The 23,099-nt window shown below is 36.6% G+C and overlaps 3 protein-coding genes across 3 annotated transcripts; 1 reads left to right on the top strand and 2 right to left on the bottom strand.

Moving 5' to 3' along the window:
- Nucleotides 1–860: 860 nt before the first annotated feature.
- On the bottom strand, nt 861–2,317 carry B0H65DRAFT_477691 (S1/P1 nuclease). The gene is made up of 3 exons (XM_062827442.1): nt 1,720–2,317; nt 1,580–1,648; nt 861–1,490 (listed from the first exon to the last, which is right to left on the bottom strand). Exons 1-3 carry the CDS (start codon nt 2,059–2,061, stop codon nt 981–983), a joined length of 921 nt encoding a protein of 306 aa, XP_062677539.1. The 5' UTR covers nt 2,062–2,317; the 3' UTR covers nt 861–980.
- A 1,295-nt stretch (nt 2,318–3,612) lies between these two features.
- On the bottom strand, nt 3,613–5,692 carry B0H65DRAFT_512003 (uncharacterized protein; the record flags this gene model as incomplete). Its single annotated transcript, XM_062828535.1, is given in 4 exon segments — nt 3,613–4,944; nt 5,027–5,259; nt 5,274–5,409; nt 5,495–5,692. The coding sequence occupies 4 exon segments, from the start codon at nt 5,690–5,692 to the stop codon at nt 3,613–3,615; spliced, it is 1,899 nt and encodes a 632-aa protein (XP_062677538.1).
- A 4,773-nt stretch (nt 5,693–10,465) lies between these two features.
- B0H65DRAFT_435143 (uncharacterized protein) lies at nt 10,466–10,717 on the top strand (the record flags this gene model as incomplete). The annotated part of the gene is made up of 1 exon (XM_062825177.1): nt 10,466–10,717. A coding segment is annotated over one exon (252 nt), but the record flags the coding sequence as incomplete, so codon positions are not given.
- Between the last annotated feature and the right edge of the window lie 12,382 nt (nt 10,718–23,099).

The raw sequence follows: 23,099 nt of genomic DNA, 5'->3' as shown, positions 1-23,099 counted from the left end.
CGAGATTCTTCGGTAATGTTGGTTGGGAGGTGCCATTGTCCCATGATTGCGAGAGGTTGTCTTCATAGAGAGTTGGTTGGGCCTTTGTACTTTGTACCTGGGCAAACATAAAGAGCGAGCAAAAAGGTAAGGGCAGTGTCATGGTGACTGCGGTGAAGTTGGATGGAGAGATGCTTCAAGATGGCGGGACCCAGCAAACTAAACTGCCGGCAATTTCACGTTGGCTAGGTATGGATATGGATGGGGAGGGTGACCTGTTTGATGGGAAAGAGCAAGTTCGATAGAGTGAAGCCACCGCGCCTTCCCGCAACCCCAACGAGACGGTGCCATTCGATCCTTCACCGGGACCGGGATAAGTTGACCCCACTTATCGGGGCTCAGAAGGTTCTCTCATCCCTGAACTCAGGTGAGTTGTTCTTGCCTGCCATAAGCCCATAACCATGGATGGGTTGCATGATAACTTCCAACTGAACTTGCAATGTCAGCCGGAAGGTCTGGGGATTTCCATCTGGGTGATGAAACTTCCCAGTATCACCGTCGTAAGAGCTGATCAACATGACCGGACTTCAAGAACGAAGGAAGTTCACGTATATACAATAATCTCAGCAATACTTGAAGGTAACCTCAACGCCGAGGCCTTCATGCAACGCCGTTTCGTATGCACCACTATCCGGAACAAACTCGGGGGAAAACAACGTGGTCTTCAGCCGGGTCCGCTGCCCTCACGCCGTGACATATGCGTCTCACACTGTATCGTATGCATCCGGGGCCGCAGAGTCGGGCCGTTCGTTGCTTCCTGTCATGCTCCGATCCCGAATGCAGCGATCTGCCTCATAGGAGGTCTTCATCACAAATGGAATAAAAAAAAAAAGGCTTCTAGGGGTATTACAACAATTATGTATTACAGCCGGTCAGTCGCCCGTCTAACAGCAGTAGACTAGTGCCGACACTCACATAGCCAAAGTCTAGTCTAGACGAATTTAAGACCAGAACTCGAAGCCGGTGCGCTTGTCAAAGATCAAGTTCAGCCAACCAGCAAGTCTGACGCCGCCCTTGATAATGCTGCGCTCAACAACCTCCGTAGCGCCCCTGTAGTAATCACCGCCGATCTCGGTACCGTTCAGCTGGTTGCCGGGAATCTTCATGACGTAGTGGCAGACCTCCTCGTTGCCGTCATTAGCCCAAGCGGCAGCCGCGCGCTCAGCAGCCTTCCTGTCGGTGACCGAGTGGTAACGCAACCACCTCCGGACGTCCTTGCGGTACGTGCCCTGGTTGATCTTGGCGGCGAGGTTGTTGGCCCACCCCAAAAAGTCGGCGTTGGTGATGTTGGCGGCGCTGGTCGGCGGGGAGATGCCGAGCATGGTGTTGGGGATCGACGTGTCCCAGGCGGCGTGCAGGTTGGTCTTGTAGCCCAGGAAGGTGACGGTGATGTTGTTGGCTCCCTCGCCGAAGGCTTCGGTGTGCAGAGGCTGGGCGATATCACCCAAGAACTGTAACCGTTACGGGGGGTTAGTGAAACGGTCCTCCATTGATGAATGAAACCCGGCCAGGTTTATCGGGTCGGGTGAGTGGAACGAACGTGGATGATGAACTTGAGAGCCTGCGCCTTCTGGTCGGCGGGGAGGTCCGTCTTCTGCACACGCTCGGTCTACAATCATACATGGTTAGTCAATTCCTTCACTCTCTACACTACCATCACATAGGCTGAGGTCAACATACGTAGTTTCCGATAGCGGAAACGACACAGCCCTCAGGAGGGCAGTCCTCGGGGAAGACAAGGTGGCAGCTCTCCGGGGGAGGAGCGTCATGGCCGTTCACATAGTGAAGACCCGCGGACCAGTCATTGCCAGGCTCATAGCGAAAAGAGTCAGCCCACGAGGCAATGTTGCCCATGTAAGTGGTCGAGTTGTCGCCCAAGATGGCCTGGACCTGCTTCACCGTGTTCGGGGTGAGATACTGCTGAGCAACGGACGCGACGGTAGCATGGCCGAGCTTGCCCCAGGCGCTGACAGTCGCGGCCTGGAGGACGACGGGGAGGACGACAGAGGTCTTCATGATCATGGGCGTTGCTGAGGACGAGACTGAGAGTGCTGAACAAGAGACTCGGAGACCGTGAGGAAAGCCAGCAATTGCTGGTCCACGGCGCCGGCGACCATTTTAAAGCCAGCCCTTCTAGAAGCGAGCCATATCTGCCGGTGGCAAGCTCGGAGTTGTGTCCATGATAGCACTAGGGTTGTAGAGGTTGCAAAAACAAGTGGTTGGAATTCCGCGGGTTGTGGGGTTGATGGACAGCAATAATACGGATGTCGGATCCCCGAAAAGGAAGCTGCAAAGAACGCTTGTAATCGGCGCCGATCATTTCGGGTCCCGATACTATCGCAAAGGCTACATGGCTAGTATAGAATTGATACATGGCTAGTATAAACCCACTTTTCTAGGTGTGCAGCCAATCTCTGGCTCCCAACGGCGCCCGCCAACCTCAACATTGCTACAGCCAAGTGCATTCGCGCGCGCCCTCTTTCGTGCTGCTATGATTGATTTGAAGCTATCGCCATCTCCGTCGCTGTCGTTGTCAATGCCAATGTCAATGCCAATGTCAATATCAATGTCGTTGCCACTGCCACTGCCACTATCAATGGAATCGTTGTTGCATCCCGTGATCCGCCGCGACGCTTTCGCTTCTTGGTCTGTTGCTCTTTAGATGGATCGTAGACCTACTCTCCCTTGTCCAGTTTGTCGAGAAGCGCATCCCACTTTGTCCAATTCTTCGTCAAGATGGCAATAAGGGGCGACATCAATACCAACTGTAACAACTCCAACAATATCAACAGCTTCAACTGTGGATTTGGTGATGCGCCTTGTAAGTTTTTGCACGGCTGACACAGATATGGTTGCGCGGCCAGAGAAGTGGGTTTATACTAGCCACGTATCAATTCTATACTAGCCATGTAGCATTTGCGCGATACTATGGACCCCGGCCGGGGCGAGTACGGCACATCATGTACGGCCTGACGCCGCAATGGATCGGGAGGCGATGCAAACAGTTCTGACAGGTAACCATCCGTGTTCCGTATATCATGATGATATAGGTAGCCTCGATGATGCTAAAGACAAAAGGGCGGACGAGAAGAGACAGAGGACGGACACCGGCTAAGTACCCGGTACCCACGTGACATTTACACTATCCTTGATTGGCAGGTGCACTAACATCACCCTTGTAGTTCGATGCTATCGTGGCTATCTATCCCGATCCAACAACTGTCGTCGTCATCGCTCTTCTCCTAGGGTCCTTGGGACGAATGCAACTGGCTCGGTGGTTGTGTTATGAGTATCAATGATATCGAACCGCAGGCATGCTGTTAGAGCACTATCTGCACAGCCACTTATGACAACCTCCTGAAGCTATTCCCTAAACACCGGATGTCTTGCGGCAAACGACCCTGACAGAGAAGCACTTTGCCCCCGTCATACGAAGACCTTGTCCCGCATGAAGCTTGGGGTTATTTGCTCAGGAAAAACCAACAGCTCGCAAACACGAACACGAATCGTCAATTCTAAATCCCAGAACGACCACACATCCCCCCCAAATGACACTGCCTAGATGTGTGGTGTCTAGATGTGTGGGAAGATCTGCAGCCAGTCCGGAACAAAGTAAATGCCATAAGCCATGTGACGAACACTGATAAACGATTCCACAATGAGATACCCCCGAACGACAATGAAAAATACCAGGAATACTATAGCCACGAAGAAATACCAGGCATTAAGGAACCGCGTGAGCCAAAGATGCGACGTCTGATAACCCAGCCGGTGATACTGGAAGTGATATCGCCGGAGCAAGACAACTTGGAAGCGATACCACAACACAGCAGGAACGGTAGCCATCATCGTCACGCTCGCTATCTTCCAAATAATACTCTCGACTCGTCCAGGAAAGACGGAGTCCCAGGCTGCTAGGTGGATAGCGCCAATCAAAACGCTGATAATCGTGCAGACGAGGCGGCTCACTCCGCCGATGCCGTTGAAGATGGCATCTAGGAAGGCCGCGTACCGTGTGATCACTCTGGGACAGCTTTCCTCACATAGTCCCTTGCGATGAACATCGATGGTGTTCGGCGTAGGTTGTTCGCTGTCACTGACGTGTTGGGTTTCATCCTTCCGTTTGGCAGCAAGTGGGTTGAGCTTGTCGACCTCAAACTTGAGACTTTGAAACGCGGTCTTGTATGCAAGATCGAGGTACCGATAATGCTGGCCCGTTGATCCATATCTGATGTAAGCGTAGGGCTCTGGTTGCTCGACTGGTTTCATGCTGTACAGTCTCTCAACAACCTCAATGTGTCTCGCTGCTCTTTCCGCACGGCAACGATCGGCCCGGGTGAGACGGATTGAGAGCTTGTCTTCTTCGCGGACCGGGCGGTATGCGTTTTTCATGTCAACTCGCCAGTTGTCCGCACCGTTCCAAATACATCTCCAGTTCGGCTGTTGAGAGACGGGCATGTGGCCGAATCCGCAGGGGAGTTGCTGGTTAACCCCTAGATCGAAAGTTTCCGGATCCCCAATATGTGGCTGGTTCGGGTCTACCTCTTCAATCGCAACCGGCAGGACAGAGTCCTGTGAGTCTGTCGTCGACTGTCCGGATTCTATAAATTCCTGAAGTTGGTGTGCTGGAGTCGGCTGAGGCGTCGCTCCTTGGGCCATCTGATTGATGACAATCCGGGATGTCTCTTGTTTGATAGGGTTCCGACCATCCCCTTCTTTGGAAGCCTTCAGCTTGTTCAGTTGTTCTTGTTTCCACTTCAGGTTTAGAAAGCCAGTGAAATTCTGTAGGTCACAGAACTGTTCCTGAACCATTAGCGCTAACGCATCTTGAAAGCCCTCAGTATCCCGTTTATCTTTGAACTCGGCAGGCCTAACAAAGACAGGTTGTCGCACGTCAAGTGGTTTCTGAGGAAGTGTTAGTCACAAATTGGCGTGGAATCGAGAAGAGAAAAAAAAAAGAAGAAAAAAAGGGATAGGCAAAACAAACATTTAACCAGCACAGATACAGTAACATTGCAACCACAACGTGGCCAAAGGTGTGCAATTCCAACAGAGAAATGGGGTACCCCACAGCTTTTCTGGCAATGCACTGAATCCCCATCCATGCAACTTGCACAAGCACTACGCACTTTTGCACCAGTGCTCCTTTGCTCTTGTCCTCAATTACGGTATGCTCAACCAAGAGTTTGTCCAGGTACCCAAGCATGGCCAGCTCTATTACTCCATCGGCTGACAGAGGAAGGGTTCGGGCATGTTGTCGCCATGGAAGTGAAATCGGACATAGTCTGATGGTTTGATGTCAGAGATGTCGACCTGTAGGCCGCCCATGACAACGAAGTAGCAGAATTTCATATCGACCATGGCCAAGAACTATACTTGATGTTAGCCCATATACTCATGTCAAGAAGACTATAGCAAACAGACGAATAAGTCGGTCTTTTTTCTGTCCACATACCTTTTTTCGTTGGCATACCTCGCATTTCTCGGTTCTTTTACATTCTCCACATGGATTGCCTTTCTCTTTGGGGTTGTTGATGATCTCCTTGAGCTTCTTCTTCAATCGTCTGGCGTCGAGATACTCCTGAAAAGCGAGTGCGAACACGGCCTCAGGACCCAGGACCACCACAAATACCAGGGCGGCTTTGATGAACATGAAGCTCCTTTTGCCAGAGCCACCGGGGGGTACAGTCGGATGAATGGCAGTATAGGCGCAAGCGATCAGGGTCACCAGGCATGATATGATGATATCACCGGTACCCCGAACATTCGGCGAACTCACCCATGGCGGAGCGGGCTCCTCGTTCAGTATGTCTTTGTTATCGCGGTTCTCGTAGATGAACTCGCGTACCTCGTCGGAGTTTTTGGCCGCCCACGCGCAGACGACGAAGAAGAACGTGACGAAGAAGTGACGAAGATCCAAGGCCGACATGGTTTGTGTCTCTCGGATGACCGAAATGAAAAGCCAGACTGGGTTCAGAATGTCATCTCCAAGCTGTTCGATAAGCAGAGGATGGCCGCATATAAGCATACTTTGCCCAAAATATCTCAAGTCAAAGTTGCCTTGCTGACTGGACCATCTCTGTTCCCGTCTCTTTCCCCATTTGCTCAGCGCAGGCTCTTCTGTTTGGCCAACACTCTCGGTTCTCGTCGAGCCTCATCGCTTATCGCAAGCGTAGATTGGTCTGTGAAACACTCTGTCAACTTGATGATCTTCCCCAGGCCCGGTTTACCTTACTTCTGAGGAATAACACAGGGCCTATCATTCTGCAACACAAAGCGACATCTGCACCTTTGACAGGTCTCGACCGGAGAGCAGTCCGTGACAGAGAAGGCGTCGAATGGATTCTCTGACAAATCGACTGCGCATATGCAGCCAGGGTCTCACGGGTCCTTCTGGCTGACTCGAGCCTGGAATACCAGCAACCGCAGCAGACGTCGTGATGGCTTTGGAAATGGCTGCGTGTCTGAGTAGCTGCGAAGGAGGTACGCAGTGGATGCCGGGATGCCCGACACAGGTAAGGCTTCCAATCCCACGAAGACACGGATGTCCATATCGCGCCCGCCGCCAGGCTCTCGGAAGCCGGAATAGCCAGCAAAGCGCATCAATCGCCCCCGTTAATTCTGTGTGGCTCTCCGCGGGGAAATTCATGATGAGGGGGGGAGAGCCAAGCATGCAAGTCTCGTCCACGTCTCCACGATGCAGTACTGCTGTTTTGTTGGCCTGAGAGAAACGCCGTCTCCGTTTGTGCGAGCAAGTGAGGGCCTCGAAGACAAGAGGGGTCTCTCGTTGATTGTGGTGTCGTCTGATTGCATGGCGGCAAAGAGCGTCATGAAAGAGCGAAGGAGTGTATGGTCATGATGGTGGCATGCGATGGAAGGTTCGCCGCTTGATGACGCGGGGATTTAACTCATGTTGTTGCTTTTGGGAACGTTGTGGCTGACAAGATTCGTAGTTTTGAGAAAGATGGCTCTTTGTGCAGCTTGATGGTGGTTCAGTAAAAACAAACACAAGCTTACCGGTCTTTACCCCATGTTGGCCAACCTCGTTTAGAAGGCTTATCGTATTTGAACTGTGTAAATGAGGCTTACGTAATTGAGCGGCTTATATAATTAACGTGTCCTATTTCAGCGGTTGGATGAATGAGCCGTGTGTGAATGGTTATTGTGGCAATGGTTTATAGCTTCCTGAGTCGTACGTTTTGATTAACGATTATTAATTTGTTGATTATAATTTAATAGTATATATATAGTTTGAATATTATTAGCGTATATATTAAGTATTTGTTGATGTATTTAATGGTTAACGGTATAAACGTGGTATATATTATATATGTAGGGTTAAAATATATGAATAGATAAAATTATTATTTATTAGGCAGAGTAGTAGTTGGTATGGAATAACCTTTAATAATATAGCCAATTAGTATAACCGTTTATAGCTATTAGTCAGTTACTTTATTATTCGTTTAATTATGTTTATTAATTATTCGTATTGTAGTTATTTATATTGGCGGTATATTAAAGCCTAGCGGTTATGTTTAGGCTTATAAGGTTGACCGTTTATATTTTATAAATTGATTGTTTCATTAGTAATTTGCTTGATATATATTATTCTATTTAAATTTATAGAATTAGTCGTACATTGTATTTAGTAGTTATTACTATTAATAGATCTTTTAGAATTTGATGTTGTGTGGAGGTTTACGAATTTAATATTTTATTTTAATAGAGGGTTTGGATTATAAATTGTTAAGTCTTGTTAATAGTTTGTCTTGGTGGAGGGTTTGGAGTATGAATTGTTAAGTTTTTTTAATAGTTTATCTTAGTAGAGGGTTTAGAGTATAAATTATTAAATTTTATTAATAGTTTGTTTTGGTAGAGGGTTTGGAATATAAATTACTAAGTCTTTATAAGCCGCTTATTTTAAAATAAATTGCTCCTACGTCCGTACATTTAATAATTTTTTAGTTAATACTATAATTTAGTAATAGTATGGTGCAATAGGCGATAATAGCAGTAAGCGACGATAATAGTAGGCGGATTATATATACCTTTTTAATTGATGAATATTAGTTATAATATAGTACTTCGGATAATTAATTAATTAATCAAATTCTAAATATTGTAATAATTCTTAAGTGTTTATTCTATAGTATTGTATTATAATTGAATTGGTTTTTATTCGCCTGTTCTATTGCTGTCCTGCTTTGTCGCTGTCCGTTTCGCTATTATTTATTATTATTTATTATCTTTAGCTCCCCATTATTAACGGTATATATGTTACTATTCTTACTATTTAATTGAGATTTAGATTATATATTTTTAATAATAGGGGGGGGCGAGTTCCTAATATATATAATTCTTTCGTTTATTATTATATAGTACGCTTTTTTAAATTATTACGACCTTATTATTTCTAGTGAATATAATAATTTAGGTATTGTAATCAATATATATAATTAAGTATAGTAAATAGAATTATTTAATATAAATATATTAATAATTAAATTGTACTAAGCTCCGCCCCCTCTATTTCCTTCGTTTCTTGTAAGTTGCTATATAGTTCCCTTAGAATATAAGAATTATAATTATTATTAAGTAGTATAATATTAACCAATTATTATTATATATAGATTATATCCGCCTAGCCTTTCTTCTCTGACGAGGAGGCTATTGAAGTTATTGTCTTTACGTCTTTGGGCTTTTAGCCCTCTTCTAAGCCCTCTCCCGCTTTGTCCAGCACTTCCGAGGCCGTTATCCCCGCTATTATCTCCGATAGTAAGAAGCTCGCTCCCCGTAAGCTTACTTAGGCGGCCCATATTGAGAAGGTTCGGTATTAATTTTGGGATGCTAAAGCGGCCTATATCAAGGCTAAAAAAGTATACGATAATGCCGAAGATCGGATGAATATAGTAATAGTAGTATACGCTAACGAAAGTTGTAAGGTGTGACGGCGCTGGCAGACTGGGTCTGGGATTGGGTTTGGGTATTATACACGAGGTAGTTTATGAGGCTGTTGGAATGAGATATATGGAGGTTCTAGGTATAGTATAAATTAGGAGATACGAGCTATTTAATTAGCTATATTAAGACTGGTTATAGGGTGGACCTTAGTATGTGCAGGGGTTTATTTTATAGGTAAAGGGGATGCGAGTAAAGGGATTGGCTGTTAGCAACCCGTATGTAGGTCCTGATATCGCTTGTGCGATTAAGGTATTTATTTAGGTTTATACGTTTGTATTTAGTTTTCTTCCTCTTTTCTTTTCCCTATTTAAAATCTTTTATTATAAATGGAATTTTAGCTTTGCCTTTGATTCACCTATACTATGCCCTTATATTATTTTAAATTAATTCAATAATTACTTAGGAAGGTTAAATCCCAAATTAAGAACGAAAGTAAAAAGATTTATTGTAAGAATTTAAAGTATTAAGTATTTATAATAATAATACGATGGTACTACTACGTTAAATATATAACAGCGCCGGTAATTGTGAAGGTACTGAATAAATTGAGAAATATAACGACGATTATTACGGTAGATATATAATAGCGCTGGTAATTGTGAAGGTACCGAATAAATTGAGAATTATAATGACGATTATTACGCAGAAGCTTTTAACGACGATTGTAATAATATTTTCTTCGGAGAGGAGGGTGGAGATAGTAATGGAGAAGAAGGCTTTGGTTCTTTTAATTTTAACCCTAAGTAAGAGGAGGATATAGTTATTAAACCGAAGTTTAAGAAGAAGGTCGTCGTTAATAATAAAAAATTTATTCCTAAATGTTAAATTATTGATCCTATTATTAAAGATAATACGTATAAGGCTGTATATTTTAATAAGGAGTGATATAATAGCTTTTACCTAAATAAAGAATATTTTCGTAGTAAATCTACGATCTTTCGTAAAAAGTCCCTATATTATATATATTATTAATTAAAATTACCCGACGAAGTATTAATTAATATAGTTGTTAATATAAGATAAAACGACGAAGAGTTTGAATTATCTTTTCATTTGTTCGATTGATATATCACGATAGCGGTTAAAAATATTAAGATTTTCGATATTCGTTTAATTTATTATAAGGTTATTAACGATTTAAAGTAAAAGATGGAAGAATTTGTTGAATTATTTATTTATAATTCCGTTCTTAGTGTCCCCTTCCAAATATTATTCCTTTCGAACCTCCCGTTTTTTAATTATTTAATTAAAAAAAGTTTTACTAAATTGTATTATAGAAATCCTTAAACTATGTTCTAGGAATTTAAGTTATTATTTATTTATAAGTATAGCGTAGAAATAATAGGTGTTGGAATTTTATTGCCTCGTTTCCTATTTGAATATTAAATTTAAGACTATTTATAATTAGGTCCCTGCTCTGGCGGATTAATATGGCGTTGCTAGCCTTACTATAGTCTAATAATTGAAAGATTCTTTAGTTGAGAAGGAGGATATTATTGAAGAATTGAAGAATTTTATTACCGATTTGAATATTGGTAAAGGAGTGATTAAGAATAAGAATAAGGGAAAGGTTAAAGAAATAGTATTCCCTAGTATTAAGAAGGATGTTGGCGAGGCTCCCTTCCGGGCTTCTACCTACTTTTTAACCCTACCCCCCGAGATCGACCCCGATAATAGAGAGTGCTCTAGTTCCCGTTATTGTAGTACTAAGTAAGCCGACTTTGCTAAGTATTATAATTAAGATAAGGAAGATGATATTCCCTTTAAAGTTTAGTATAATTTGATTTAAAATAAGTTTGAGATTAATATTCATTATTACCCCTCCGATTACGATAATTTTTTATACGTTAAAAATCGTTTAGCCAGTTACGCTTATTGCGATCTGATGCTGTACTTATATGAAACTTACCCGGATTAAAATAAAATTTATTCTGATTTAATAACCTATTTCTAGTATTAATATTATAACCCTAATTAAGAGGAAAATACGTTTTAGAATTCTTTTAAATTAAAAATAAAAGATAATAATAATTTCGACTTTTTTAAGAATAAGTTTATTTAGATAGTTGGCGAGTATTAAGGCTCTAAAACCGAATAAAAATGTTAATTATGTTAATACTTTTTAGTTGAATATAAGAAATAGCTAGGCGCGAAATATTGTAATTTATTTATTTCCTTTAAATTTTATTATATAAATTATTCCGGTTTTGAATAAGTATTAAGGACTATTGCTAATGAGAATAAAGCTATTTCTAAATTTGGAAAAGGTAATAACGGAAATAAAGGATCTAATTTTGGTTCTTCCAGTTCTTCTAGCTCCGCCCCTAAGCCCGCTGGCGGTGGAGGAAGTGCCGTTCGTTAAGGTAGTAACTGTTACGAAGAAATTATTCGATTATTTAATGAAAGTAAATATTTCTTTTATAAAGAGAAAGGTTTATATTAAATGCGATTATTCCGAGAAGGAGCGTTTCGATTGTAAACGTTATGATTGTGTCGCTACTATTGTTAACCGTTATTTAATTTATTAAACCGGAGGTAATTAGATAGTTTTAATTACTCTAGTTATTCTAGCCGCTAACGAATAGGGAAATTAATTACATTAAGTAAATTGAATTCCTTTCCTAGGGGAGGTATCGGTTACAGAATAATAAAAAAGGGATAAATAGAAATATAAAGAAAGGAGGAATTTAATTTATTACCCTTCTTAGGAGGGGAATTTTTATTTATATTTAATATTTTAATTAATATAGGAGTAAACGGTTATTTATTTATTAGTACCGCTTTGATTAAAAGATTTAAAAAACGATTATTAGTGGAATTTACGAGTAACTTTTTAATTCGAAGAATTAGCGATTATTAAGGAAAAATGAATTCAAGTATTAAAGAGGTTATTAAAACCGCTTTAAAGATTTAGAATTGAATTACTTTGTCTGATTGCTTTATTATAATTAATATAGCGTACGATATTATTGTCGGCCGGAAATGGTTCGACTTTTTATGATATTTGGGTAGATTGTCTAAATCGGCGTTTATTCTTTCCCCTGGAATAGAAATTAGACCCCGATTGGTTGAAATACTTTGAGGTTTAAGATATTGTTGTTAATAAGGTGAACCCCGCCTATTAAAAAGATATAAATTACTGCGATTTATTAATAGATTAAGAAGATAAACGACGAACGGACGGTAAGAATAGTAGTTATATTATTCTCCAGCTTATTAGCGGATGTATTTATATAACCCCTATTTTAATTGATTAAATATTTTCTAATTATTATAAGAAGGAGATAAATTTCGAAGCCTAAGATTAATATTACTGCGAAGCCCGATAATACTAAAAGGAGATTGAGAAGTAGATTATAGAGTTGGAGGTAATAAGAGATTTGGAATTTAAAATGGTCCTTATTATACCTATTGATTTTTAGTATACCCGGGACGATAATAGCGAGTTTGGTTACGCGCGACCGCGTTATTTATTTTAGAATTTTATTATGATTTTTTAAAAAAACCGATTCTTTAAATAAGATTGAACGTAATTTGGTTAATTTATTTATTTTATAGTATTATTTCTAGAACCTGAATTATAATTCCGTTATTGAGAATAATCTGTCGAAGAGAAATAGGGATCGGATATTTAAGGTACCTATTAATTAAGGCGTAATAGTATAGGTTGGTATAAGTATTGTTTTATTTAGATGTGCGTATTGGATGGAAATCTTTTTATATATTCTACTAAAAAAGATAATTGGATTATTTATTTAATTAGTATTTTCGAAATCGATTAATTTATTTAATAGAAACGAATTATTAATAATCCCGCTTGGGAACTATTCCTTCGTAATGAAAAGGAGTTTTGCGATGAGGCCTTTCGAATCATTCCTTCTGAATATTATAACGAGATTGAAGTTTTGAGTAAGTATAATTCAAATATTTTATTTGAATACCGGCTTTATAATTATAAAATCGAATTCGACGAGGGTTATCGATTAAAAGAATTTGGATATAGCTTTCTATATAAGATGTTTTTCGATGAATTGGAGGCCGTATAAAAATATATTTTGGAAAATTTATCGAAAGGATTTATAGAAGTAAGTTCGTCCTTATAGGCTGCGCCCGTCTTATTTATAAAGAAAGTAGATAGTAGCTTTCGTTTTTACGTGGACTATTGGAAATTTAACGTTATTACCCGTAAAGACCGATATTCATTACTATTAATTGAAGAGACTTTTATTAAGGTAGTTAAAATATAATAATTTACGAAGATTGATATATAATAGGCGTTCTACTATATTTATATAATATTAAAGGACCAAGAGTTAATTACTTTCTATACGGGTATAAGAGTATTTAAATATAAAGTATTACTATTTGGCTTTATTAATAGATTAGCTAATTTCTAGAGTTTTATTAATTTAATTTTGGGAAAATACTTAAGCGATTTCTATATAGCTTATATCGACGATATTTTAATTTATTCGGATATTCTAAAAGATCATTGGAATTACGTTTAAAAGGTCTTTCGACGATTGAAGGAGGCTGGTTTATAGGTAGACTTTAAGAAATACGAATTCTATATTATAAAAATTAAATTCATGTGATTTATTATAGAACGAGACGGCGTCTCCGTCGATTTAGAGAAGGCGGAGATTGTTAAAGAATAGGTTATCCCTTCGAATTTGAGAAAAGTATAGTCTTTTTTAAATTTGTATAATTTCTATTGTAAATTTATTAAAAATTATAAATATATAGTACAATTATTTACAAATTTAATTTAGAAAGGAGAAGTCTTTACGTAGACCGATAAATATTAGATTGCTTTTAAGGAGTTTAAGCGATTATTCGTAAAAGCCCCGCTTTTAAAATATTTTCGTTATAATATTGAAACGAGAGTAGAAATAAATATTAGCGATAGAGTCCTAGCGGGAGTCTTATCCCAACTATAAAAAGATATTGAAGAATAGTATTTAATAGCCTTTTTTTTGGAAATTATATAGGGTGCGGAGTATAATTATTCTATCTATAATAAAGAATTATCCCTTGAAATATGACGACCCGAATTCGTCGGCTTCTAATAAAATAAGCCGTTTATAACTATTACGGACTATTAAGCGTTGGAATACTTTAGTATTAAATAATTCTTTAATTTTCGGTAAATTAGCTAGGCCGAGTTCCTTTCCTAGTATTATTTTGAAATTATTTATCGATTAGGTATTAAAAACGTAGTTAAAAACGCGTTGTCCTGTAAGTCTGAGGATTTTAAGATTTAGAGAGATAAGAAGAACGTGTATTGTACGCTTTAAATATTTAAATTTGTAGAGGAAGGAGGCGTTGAAGTATTTGCGATCGCTTCGATTTTAATAGATAAAGGATTTGTAAAGGAGTTAATTCCGATTATAATATTGGATAAGGAGAGTATAGAATTGAACCCCGTAGAATTAGAAGGATACGAATTAGTAGATATACTTATAAAAGTTAATTAAGAGGATAAGTCTTTAAAAGAGTATTACGTTTGTATTTACGGTTTAAACCCTAATTTTATAATATTAATTAATAGATTCCTAATATATTAAAATTGCCCAATTATTCCCGAATCCGATAATTTACGTACGCGTATTATTGATAAAATTTAGTCGACGTTGATTATAGTTTACCCCGGAAGAAATAAGACCCGCGTAGTTTTTAAAATATAATATTAGTAGTTGCGTATAATTAGAGATATCGATCGTTTTGTTAAGAATTATATAGTGTATAAAGTTAGTAAAGTCCTTAAAAATAAAACGCCTAGCTTATTATACCCGATTCCCCCGCCCGTTAAAAAGTGGACGTTCATTATTATAGACTTTAAAAAGATGCCGAGGGATAAATACGGTTTCGATAATGCGTTAGTAATAGTCGATTAATTATCGAAATCCTTTTAGGTTACCCTATATACGGAAAATATTATAGTTTGTAATATTGTTCGCATATATTACGAGGGATTATATTATATTTATAGTATATTAAAAAAAGTAATTTCCGATTGAGGATTATAATTTATATTCGTGTTTATAAACGAAATGTTCAAATTAATTAAAATTAAATAGAAGTTAGCTATTACGGAATATAGTTAAACGGTAGGTTAGGTAGAGGTTATAAATATTTATATTAATCAATATTTTCGGTTATTTATCAATTATTATTAAGACGATTGGTCTAAGGTTATTCCCGCCCTAAATATAATATAGAATAGTTTACCTTAAGATAGTGTAGGTTTATTTCCTTACGAGATTATATTTGAATACCTAATAAGATTGCCCTTTAATTAGGAGGCTCGTATTTAAAATTCTAATATCCTATAAATAGAGTAATTAATTCGGGAATAGGTATAGAAATACGTTTAATATATTTAAAGGTACGTCGAGTATACCCGGGAGATAATATTAAAGGCGTAGGAGTAATAAGTAGCGTAAGTAAATAAAAGAGAAACTCTATTCGCACGGGGATAAAACTCTATTCGCACGGGGACCGAAATTGAAAATTTAGTATCTCGCTGTAAATAGAAAGTATTAGGGTTCGTATAAGGGCTTGGATTTTTTATTAATCTTTTCTACATTTTACAAACCCTAACCCATAAGCGTACATACCTCGTGGCCTATATAATCAAAAAAAGCATTATTTTCTACTATGTGTTTTATTATTTTATATTGTAATTTCAAAGTCTAAAGTTTGAAATTTTTAGGAAGGGTGCAAATTCATGCTACAAGAGTAGTATTGGAATTCCCGTTATTTTTCAATCTTTATACTAAATATAACCCCTTTATACCTTTTATTTATAGTTGTTTTTAAAAGGAAAGAATAATTTTAATTATTAATTATTTAAAGAAAATTTGGATTTTTAGTATTTTTGGAATTTGAGACTATAATAAGGGTGCTTGTTAGTGTACTTTAAGAATGTAAAGTCTATTCAAAATCTACGATTCCAAAGATACTAGTTTTGGTTTCATAGCTCTAACCTCCGTAGTGTTACTTAGAATTACTTATAGATTTTAGTGTTAGAAAATAGTTAATTTAAGAATTAAAAGTTAGGACTAAAAATATCTTTGTAGTTCTTAGGTTGTTGAAGCGGGTGCCTATATAGTAAAATCTATCAAAATTTAATAAGTAATTCGATACTACTATTAGTGTGATACCTCTAGGTTTGGCCGAGTTATACCTTATATTAAATTTTCATCCCCGTGTGAATAGAGTTTTATCCTCGTGCGAATAGAGTTTGTCAAATAAAAAGAGGAGGGAGTTTAATTTGAAATTAAGAAATAAGGTTATTATTATTAACAGGCTTTAGTTTACGATTATTCAATTTAGTAATAAGTTCGATTTCTTTAATATTTATAATTATTATAAGATTATTAAAAAAGTAGGGTATTTTTATTATTTAGAGTTATTAGAGAATTAGACGGGTATTAATATTTTCTATATAGATTTCTTATAGAAATATAATAATAACCCGTTCCCTAGATAGGAATTCGAGTGCTTCGGTCCGGTTAATATAGACGAAAACGGTAATTCCGAATAGGAAGTTAATAAAGTTACGGTTTCTAAAGTAATTAATGGGAAATTCTTTTATTAAGTAGATTGGAGAGGTTGGGACCCCGATCCGGAGTGGTATCCCGCTTCCGATTTTAAATATATATTGAAGGCGTTTTAGGACTTTTATGAAATTAATCCGGATGCTTCGGGCTCGCTCTAATAATTAATAAATTGGTTTAACGAGGATACGGAGTAGTACAAAGATGATAAATACTCCGAGGTAGAGGGATTGAGGCGTTTACGATATATTATAAGGAAGAAATAAATACGGTTTATAATGTTCTAGTTCTGTATAATTATTTAGTAAGATTCGCGGACGACTTTTTTATATAGGGGGGGGGGGTTATATAACGGCGTTGGTACATTGAGTTTAGGATTGGGTTTGGATACTATATACGAAGTGGTTTATAAAGTTGTTAGAATGAGATATATAGAGGTTTTAGGTATAGCATAGATTAGGGGATGCGAATTATTTAATTGGTTATATTAAAATTGGTTATAGGGTGGATCTTGGTACGTATAGGGGTTTATCCTATAAGTAAAAAAGATACAAATGAAGAGATTAGTTATTAGCGATCCGTATGTGGGCCCCGTTGTCGCTTGTGCGATTAGGGTATTTATTTGGGTCTGTACGCTTATACTTAGTTCTCTTTCTCTTTTCTTTTCCCTATTTAAAATCTTTTGTTATAAATGGAATTTTAGTTTTGCCTTCGATTTACCTATATTGTGCCCTTATATATAGATTAGGGTTGGGGGATAAATAATATATTAAAATTTTAATTATTATAAAAAAGTACGCTAGGAAGCGGAGTAGGAGATGTTTCGTTAGGCGGATAAAATTGATAAAATTGGTAAAGAGTTCGAAAATATTAAAGATAATATTTGTAGTGCTACTAAGAAGGGTAAGGGTAATAGTAATGGTAAGGGTAAGGGTAAGGGTAAAAAGGCTAAAATACTAAAGATGGTTGATTTGGCGGATGATGATAGTGGGAATGGCGATTCGGATAATAATAATTTTCCTATTCATTAGGGTAAGAAGGAGGATAAGAAGGAGGATAAGAAGGTGGAGGAGAAGAAGGATAAGAAGGAGGATGAGAAGGAGGATGAAGAGGATAATAAGAAGAAGGATGAGAAGAAGGAGAAGAAGAAGGGGAAGAAGAAGGAGAAGAAGAAGGAGAAGAAGAAGGAGAAGAAGAATACAAAGGATATAATACTAGATAAAAGGAGGGTATACTATGTTCGTTAGAAAAAAAAGAATGAAAAATAGGGGAAGAAGTTGGAGTAAGATAGTGTCGAGTTCGATAAATGGTTCGACGATTATAAGAAGGAAGTTATTAAGGCTAGTATTAAGATAGAGGGGATAGAGGAAGAGAAGGGGGATATTAAGGAGGTAGAGGAGGAGGAAGAGGATAATAGTAAAGCTAGGGGCAAGGTTGGAGGTAAGGCTGGGGGTAAGAAGGCTAAGGGTAAGAAGGTTGCTATATTTAGGGGTTGGCCTAGCGAGAAGAAGTTAGAGGAATCGTTTTTTGTAGTAAATTCTAATTAATATACTTCTATAATATAATCTACGTTAATAAATATTACGGTTTAGTATATAGTAGGATAATATAATTAATTTATATTATAATTAAGGCGGACGAATGGAGTTTTTGGCTTCGTAAATTAGTATATAGGCCCGTAAGGGTAAAAGGTACGCGAAGAAGGGGGTAAAAGCTTTGATTCGCGGCTATAATAATTTTTCGGACTTGTAAGATTAAATAGCTATTAACGAAATTATTAATCATAATTGAGCGAAGGTTAATAAATTGAAGGATAAGTCTGTATAGTAAATCTTTTTATTCTATGGCTATCTCTTATAATATGAGGGAAATATAAATTAATATAGTATAATATATTATTTATAATTTTTACTAATGAAAATATATAATTAATTTATTAATAGTATTTATTTAAGTATTAATCCTTACTCTACGGAGTATAATAAAGATTAAGAAAGTCCTAATAGACGCCCAAAAGAACGTTAAATAGTAAACTTTAAATAAAATAGAGGTAAGAAACGAAAAATATTATTAATATCTTTTTTATTTATTATTATATTTATTTAATTAGCCGATTTAAATTATTATTCGTACTTAGGCCGATTGCCCTAAATATTAAGTATTTTTAAACCCCGACGTTATATTTAATAATAAGCATTATATCTGTAATTGTACCGATAAAATATTTTCTTACAAGATTTGTTTTAAGGTTTTTATTTAATATATAACTGGGTGGATTATATTAATTCCCGCTCTTTAAGTAAATTCTATATCGAAGGTTAATTTTTATTATTTAGTAAGTGGTATTTCGTATAAGCATTAATATAATATTTTTAGAAATATTCAATTTACTAGCATATAAGGTTATATTATATATTCGTATCAAAGAGTAGGATTGCTAGGAGGTTAAGATTCTTCCCGAATATTATAATAAGAATAGGCGGTTGGTAGCTATAAGTTATTAGGATAATTTCGTTAAGAAGTTGGGTAAGTTTTGAATAGGTATATGTTAGGAAAAGTAAGAATAGTATTAATATTAATATATAATTAAAATTCGCTGAGGTTACTTTTCATTATTTTAAAGTTTTATTTTTGCGTTTAGGCCGTAAGTAATCGAGCCCTAAGCGGAAGAGTAATAAATAAATTAAACTTAATCTAAGTAAATTATTAATTATTATCGATGTGAATAATTTTTAATATGAATATTGGATATGGTAAAATAAGTATTAATTGGATATATTTAATAGTTCGTACGAAGATTAGACGTTAGCCTCCTAGCGCGGATTTTTAATACCCCCCCCTTACCCCCATTTCTTTTTTCTTTTTCTTCCCTCTTTTTTCTATACCCTTTTTACTTCCGCCTCCGCCTCCGACAATAACGATAAAAATAAAAATAAGGATAAGGATAACAATATAAACGATATAAATGATAATAATAATATAGATAATATAGACGATAATTATTTGCTTTCTATAGTTTAAGTTAGTTAGCGTGATGTAATTGGGTATATAGTTTTTAGTGTCCGTTCCGGCTCCGGTTTTTAGCTACAATTTTATTATTAATTGAATTTTATCCCCTTTTTTGATTAGATTTTAGTTAATTTGAAGTTATATAATTCCGAGTCTCGTTGGCTTATATTATCGATATTTACGGCCGGTTTATTCGAATTAGTTTACTAAGTAAATTCGTTATTTAAATATTGGTTTAGAATTGCATTATTTATAATACGCGAGTTATACTGGTATTTAATTGTACTATAAATATCTATTTAACTATTCTACTTAAATAAATTTATTTATACTTCTAATTATAAATGCGATTATTACGGAGCTTATAGCGGTAATAGTGCGGTTGCTCCTTCTGTCGAATCCTTCTATAATATTTAATTGCGGCGGTAATAGTAGCGGGATAGGTATTTAATTTGTAGTAACGTATTGAAAGTTCAAGTTCTACTCCGCGGTCGATATTATCCGTCTATTATTATTATTCTTATAAATCGATATCCTTTTATTTATATTTAATTAATTGAAGTATTTAATTAGCTTATTAATATATATTAATATTATTATATAATTGGAGATATTCTTTAATTGATCTGGTAATATAAATTGTATTATTGGTTTTTAATTCCGTTCTTTTACCCTACTATTATTCGTCGAGGAAATTACGGTATGTTAATTAAATTCGATTATCTACCCGACCTTTTTAGTACCGACGCGAATTTGTTGTATTGCGATACTTCTATTCGGAATTGTAGTTATAGGTCGAATTGCGAAGTTTAGGGGTATATATACTATAGCTAAGTATAAAGCTGCAGCTATTAAGAGATTTTATAACGACGACGATAATAGTTAGCGCCCGCTATAGCGTCCCTAATTAGGCGGCTCAAGTTAATTATAAGGAGACCCCCCTGGCGACGATTCCGATGACCTTGATAATTCTGATGATGATTTTGATAATGATTTTGATAATGATTCTGATGATGATTTTGATAATGACGATTTAGACCCCGCTAGTCCTATAAATCCCGCTATCGATTCGTCTCTTATTGTCGACCCGGTCGAAGCGTTATTGGATGATACGGCGGCTATATTTAATATTTCCAATCCTCTCAATCCTGGTGGCGATTAAGCTGGTAATCCAATTAATAAAGATATAAATCGACGTTCGTTATAGAATATCGTATATATTAAATATAATAGAATTAATAAGTGTAGACGTAGATTCTAATTGATTCGAATAATAGGGTAGGGTTAGATATCGAAGTAGACGAACTATTTGTGACGGCGCTGGCAGACTAGATTTGGGTACTATATACGAAGTAGTTTATAAGATTATTAGAATGAGGTATATAGAGGATTCTAGGTATAGTACGGTTTAGGGGATGTAAACTATTTAATTGGCTATATTAAGACTAGTTGTAGGGTAGATTCTAGTATGTATAGGGTTTGTCCTGTAGGTGAAGGGGATACGAGTAAAGAGATTAGTTAATAGCGACCTATATATGGGTCCCGCTGTCGCTTGTGCGATTAGGGTATTTATTTAAGTTTGTATCTTTGTACTTAGTTCTCTTCCTTTCTTTTTTTCTTTATTTGAAATCTTTTATTATAAATAGAATTTTAGCTTTGCCTTTGATTTATTTATATTGTGCCTTTGTATTATTTTAGATTAATTTAATAATTACTTAGGAAAATTAAATCCTAAATTAAAAACGAAGTTAGAAAGATTTATTATAAGAATTTAAAGTACCGAATATTTATAATAATTATACGATAGTACTACCCTATTAAATACGTAATAGCGCCGGTAATTATAAAGGTATTAAGTAGATTGAGAATTATAATGACGATTGTTACGACGAGGATATTTTGGATAACGACTTCTTCGGTAAGGAGGGCGGAGATGGCGACGGAGAAGGAGGTTCTGGTTTTCTAAATCCTAATTTTAAGTAAGAGGAGGATATAGTTATAAAATTAAAATTTAAGAAGAAGGTCGCTATTAGCGATAAGTATAAGCCTATTAACCTTATTATTAATGATAATGCGTATAAAGCTATATAATTTAATAAGGAGTATTATAATAGTTTTTATTTAAATGAGGAATATTTTTACGGTAAGTTTACGATTTTCTATAAGAAATCTCTATATTATATATATTATTAGTTGAAATTATTCGACGAGGTATTAGTTAATGTAATAATAAACTAGGAAGATAATAATAAGGACTCGGAGTTGTTTTTCGACCTATTTGATTAATATAAAATAGTCTTCCCCTAGGACGGAGCCAAATCCCAGGAGAGACAGTGAAGCGCCCACGAATCCACATTGCTCCGGTAAGTCCACTTTTCCCGGCCACCCCCCGGCCCGGCTCCCGTACGGCTAATCCAAAGCCGGCCTCACGGACAAGAAACTCAATCCCCCTTATCGCTCCCAATCCTTCTTATCGCTCCCAATCCCTCTCGGGACTTAGTCATTTTCGAGAACTTAGTCATTTTCGAAGATTTAGTCATTTTTAGGGTTAAGGGATTTAATCATTAAAAGACTTAATTATTTTAGGGATTTAATCATTTGGGGACTTAGTTATTTAGGGATTTAATTATTTGGGGACTTAGTTATTTGGGGATTTAATCATTGAGAACTACGGTCGTATTTGGGTTGCAACTAAAAATTACCTTTCTCAACTACTTTTCTCAACGATTAAAGCAATACACCACCTATTTGAAGTACCAAAATGATCAAATTTTCAAGGCGAACATTTTGCACCTAGTTGCGTGTTGATACACTCAATAGTTGGAGAGTAGTATTAATTGTAATCGTTTTAGGAACTTGGTTATTTAGGAACTTGGTCATTTGGATACGATAGTCGTATTTGGAATAATGGTTGCATTAATAACCAAAATTACTAAAAGGTTATTTTCTCAACTACCCTAGGGATATACGAATAGCCGAAGATATCAAGATAATTAGAAAAAAAAGGCGGAACTTTTACATCTAATTATATCTTAATACACGCGATAGTTCGAGAGCGGTCTCAATTACAAGATATTTCATAGCCTTTTTGAATTATTATTGAAACTATATCTTACTTAGCGCTAGAATTTCCCTTTTGGGGTTACTAAAACGGGTATTTTTTTTTTACATTCTAACCTATAATAGACAGAATCGCCGCGACTTCCGCGCTTTGATGTGGGGCCCATAGACCCACGACCTCTGGTGTGGAGAACCATGACACTTTTAGGCCCCGGACATCGAGTCTCTTAAAGGCATGTGGGCTTCAATTATTTAGGCGGTCGAAGATATTAGAATTTTTGATATTCGAATAATTCGGTATAAAGTTATTGACGATTTAAAGTAAAAATGGAAGAATTTATTAAATTATTTATATACGATTCTATCTTTAATATTCTTTTTTAAATACTATTACTTTCGAACCTCCCGTTTTTTAATTATTTAATTGAGGAAAAATTCGTTGAATTATATTGTAGAGACTTTTAA

Source organism: Neurospora tetraspora, assembly GCF_033439725.1.
Source record: "Neurospora tetraspora strain CBS 560.94 chromosome Unknown B0H65scaffold_8, whole genome shotgun sequence".
NCBI lineage: Eukaryota > Fungi > Ascomycota > Sordariomycetes > Sordariales > Sordariaceae > Neurospora > Neurospora tetraspora.
The sequence above is the reverse complement of the archived record's forward strand: the minus strand, read 5'-3'. Positions and strand labels throughout refer to the sequence as shown.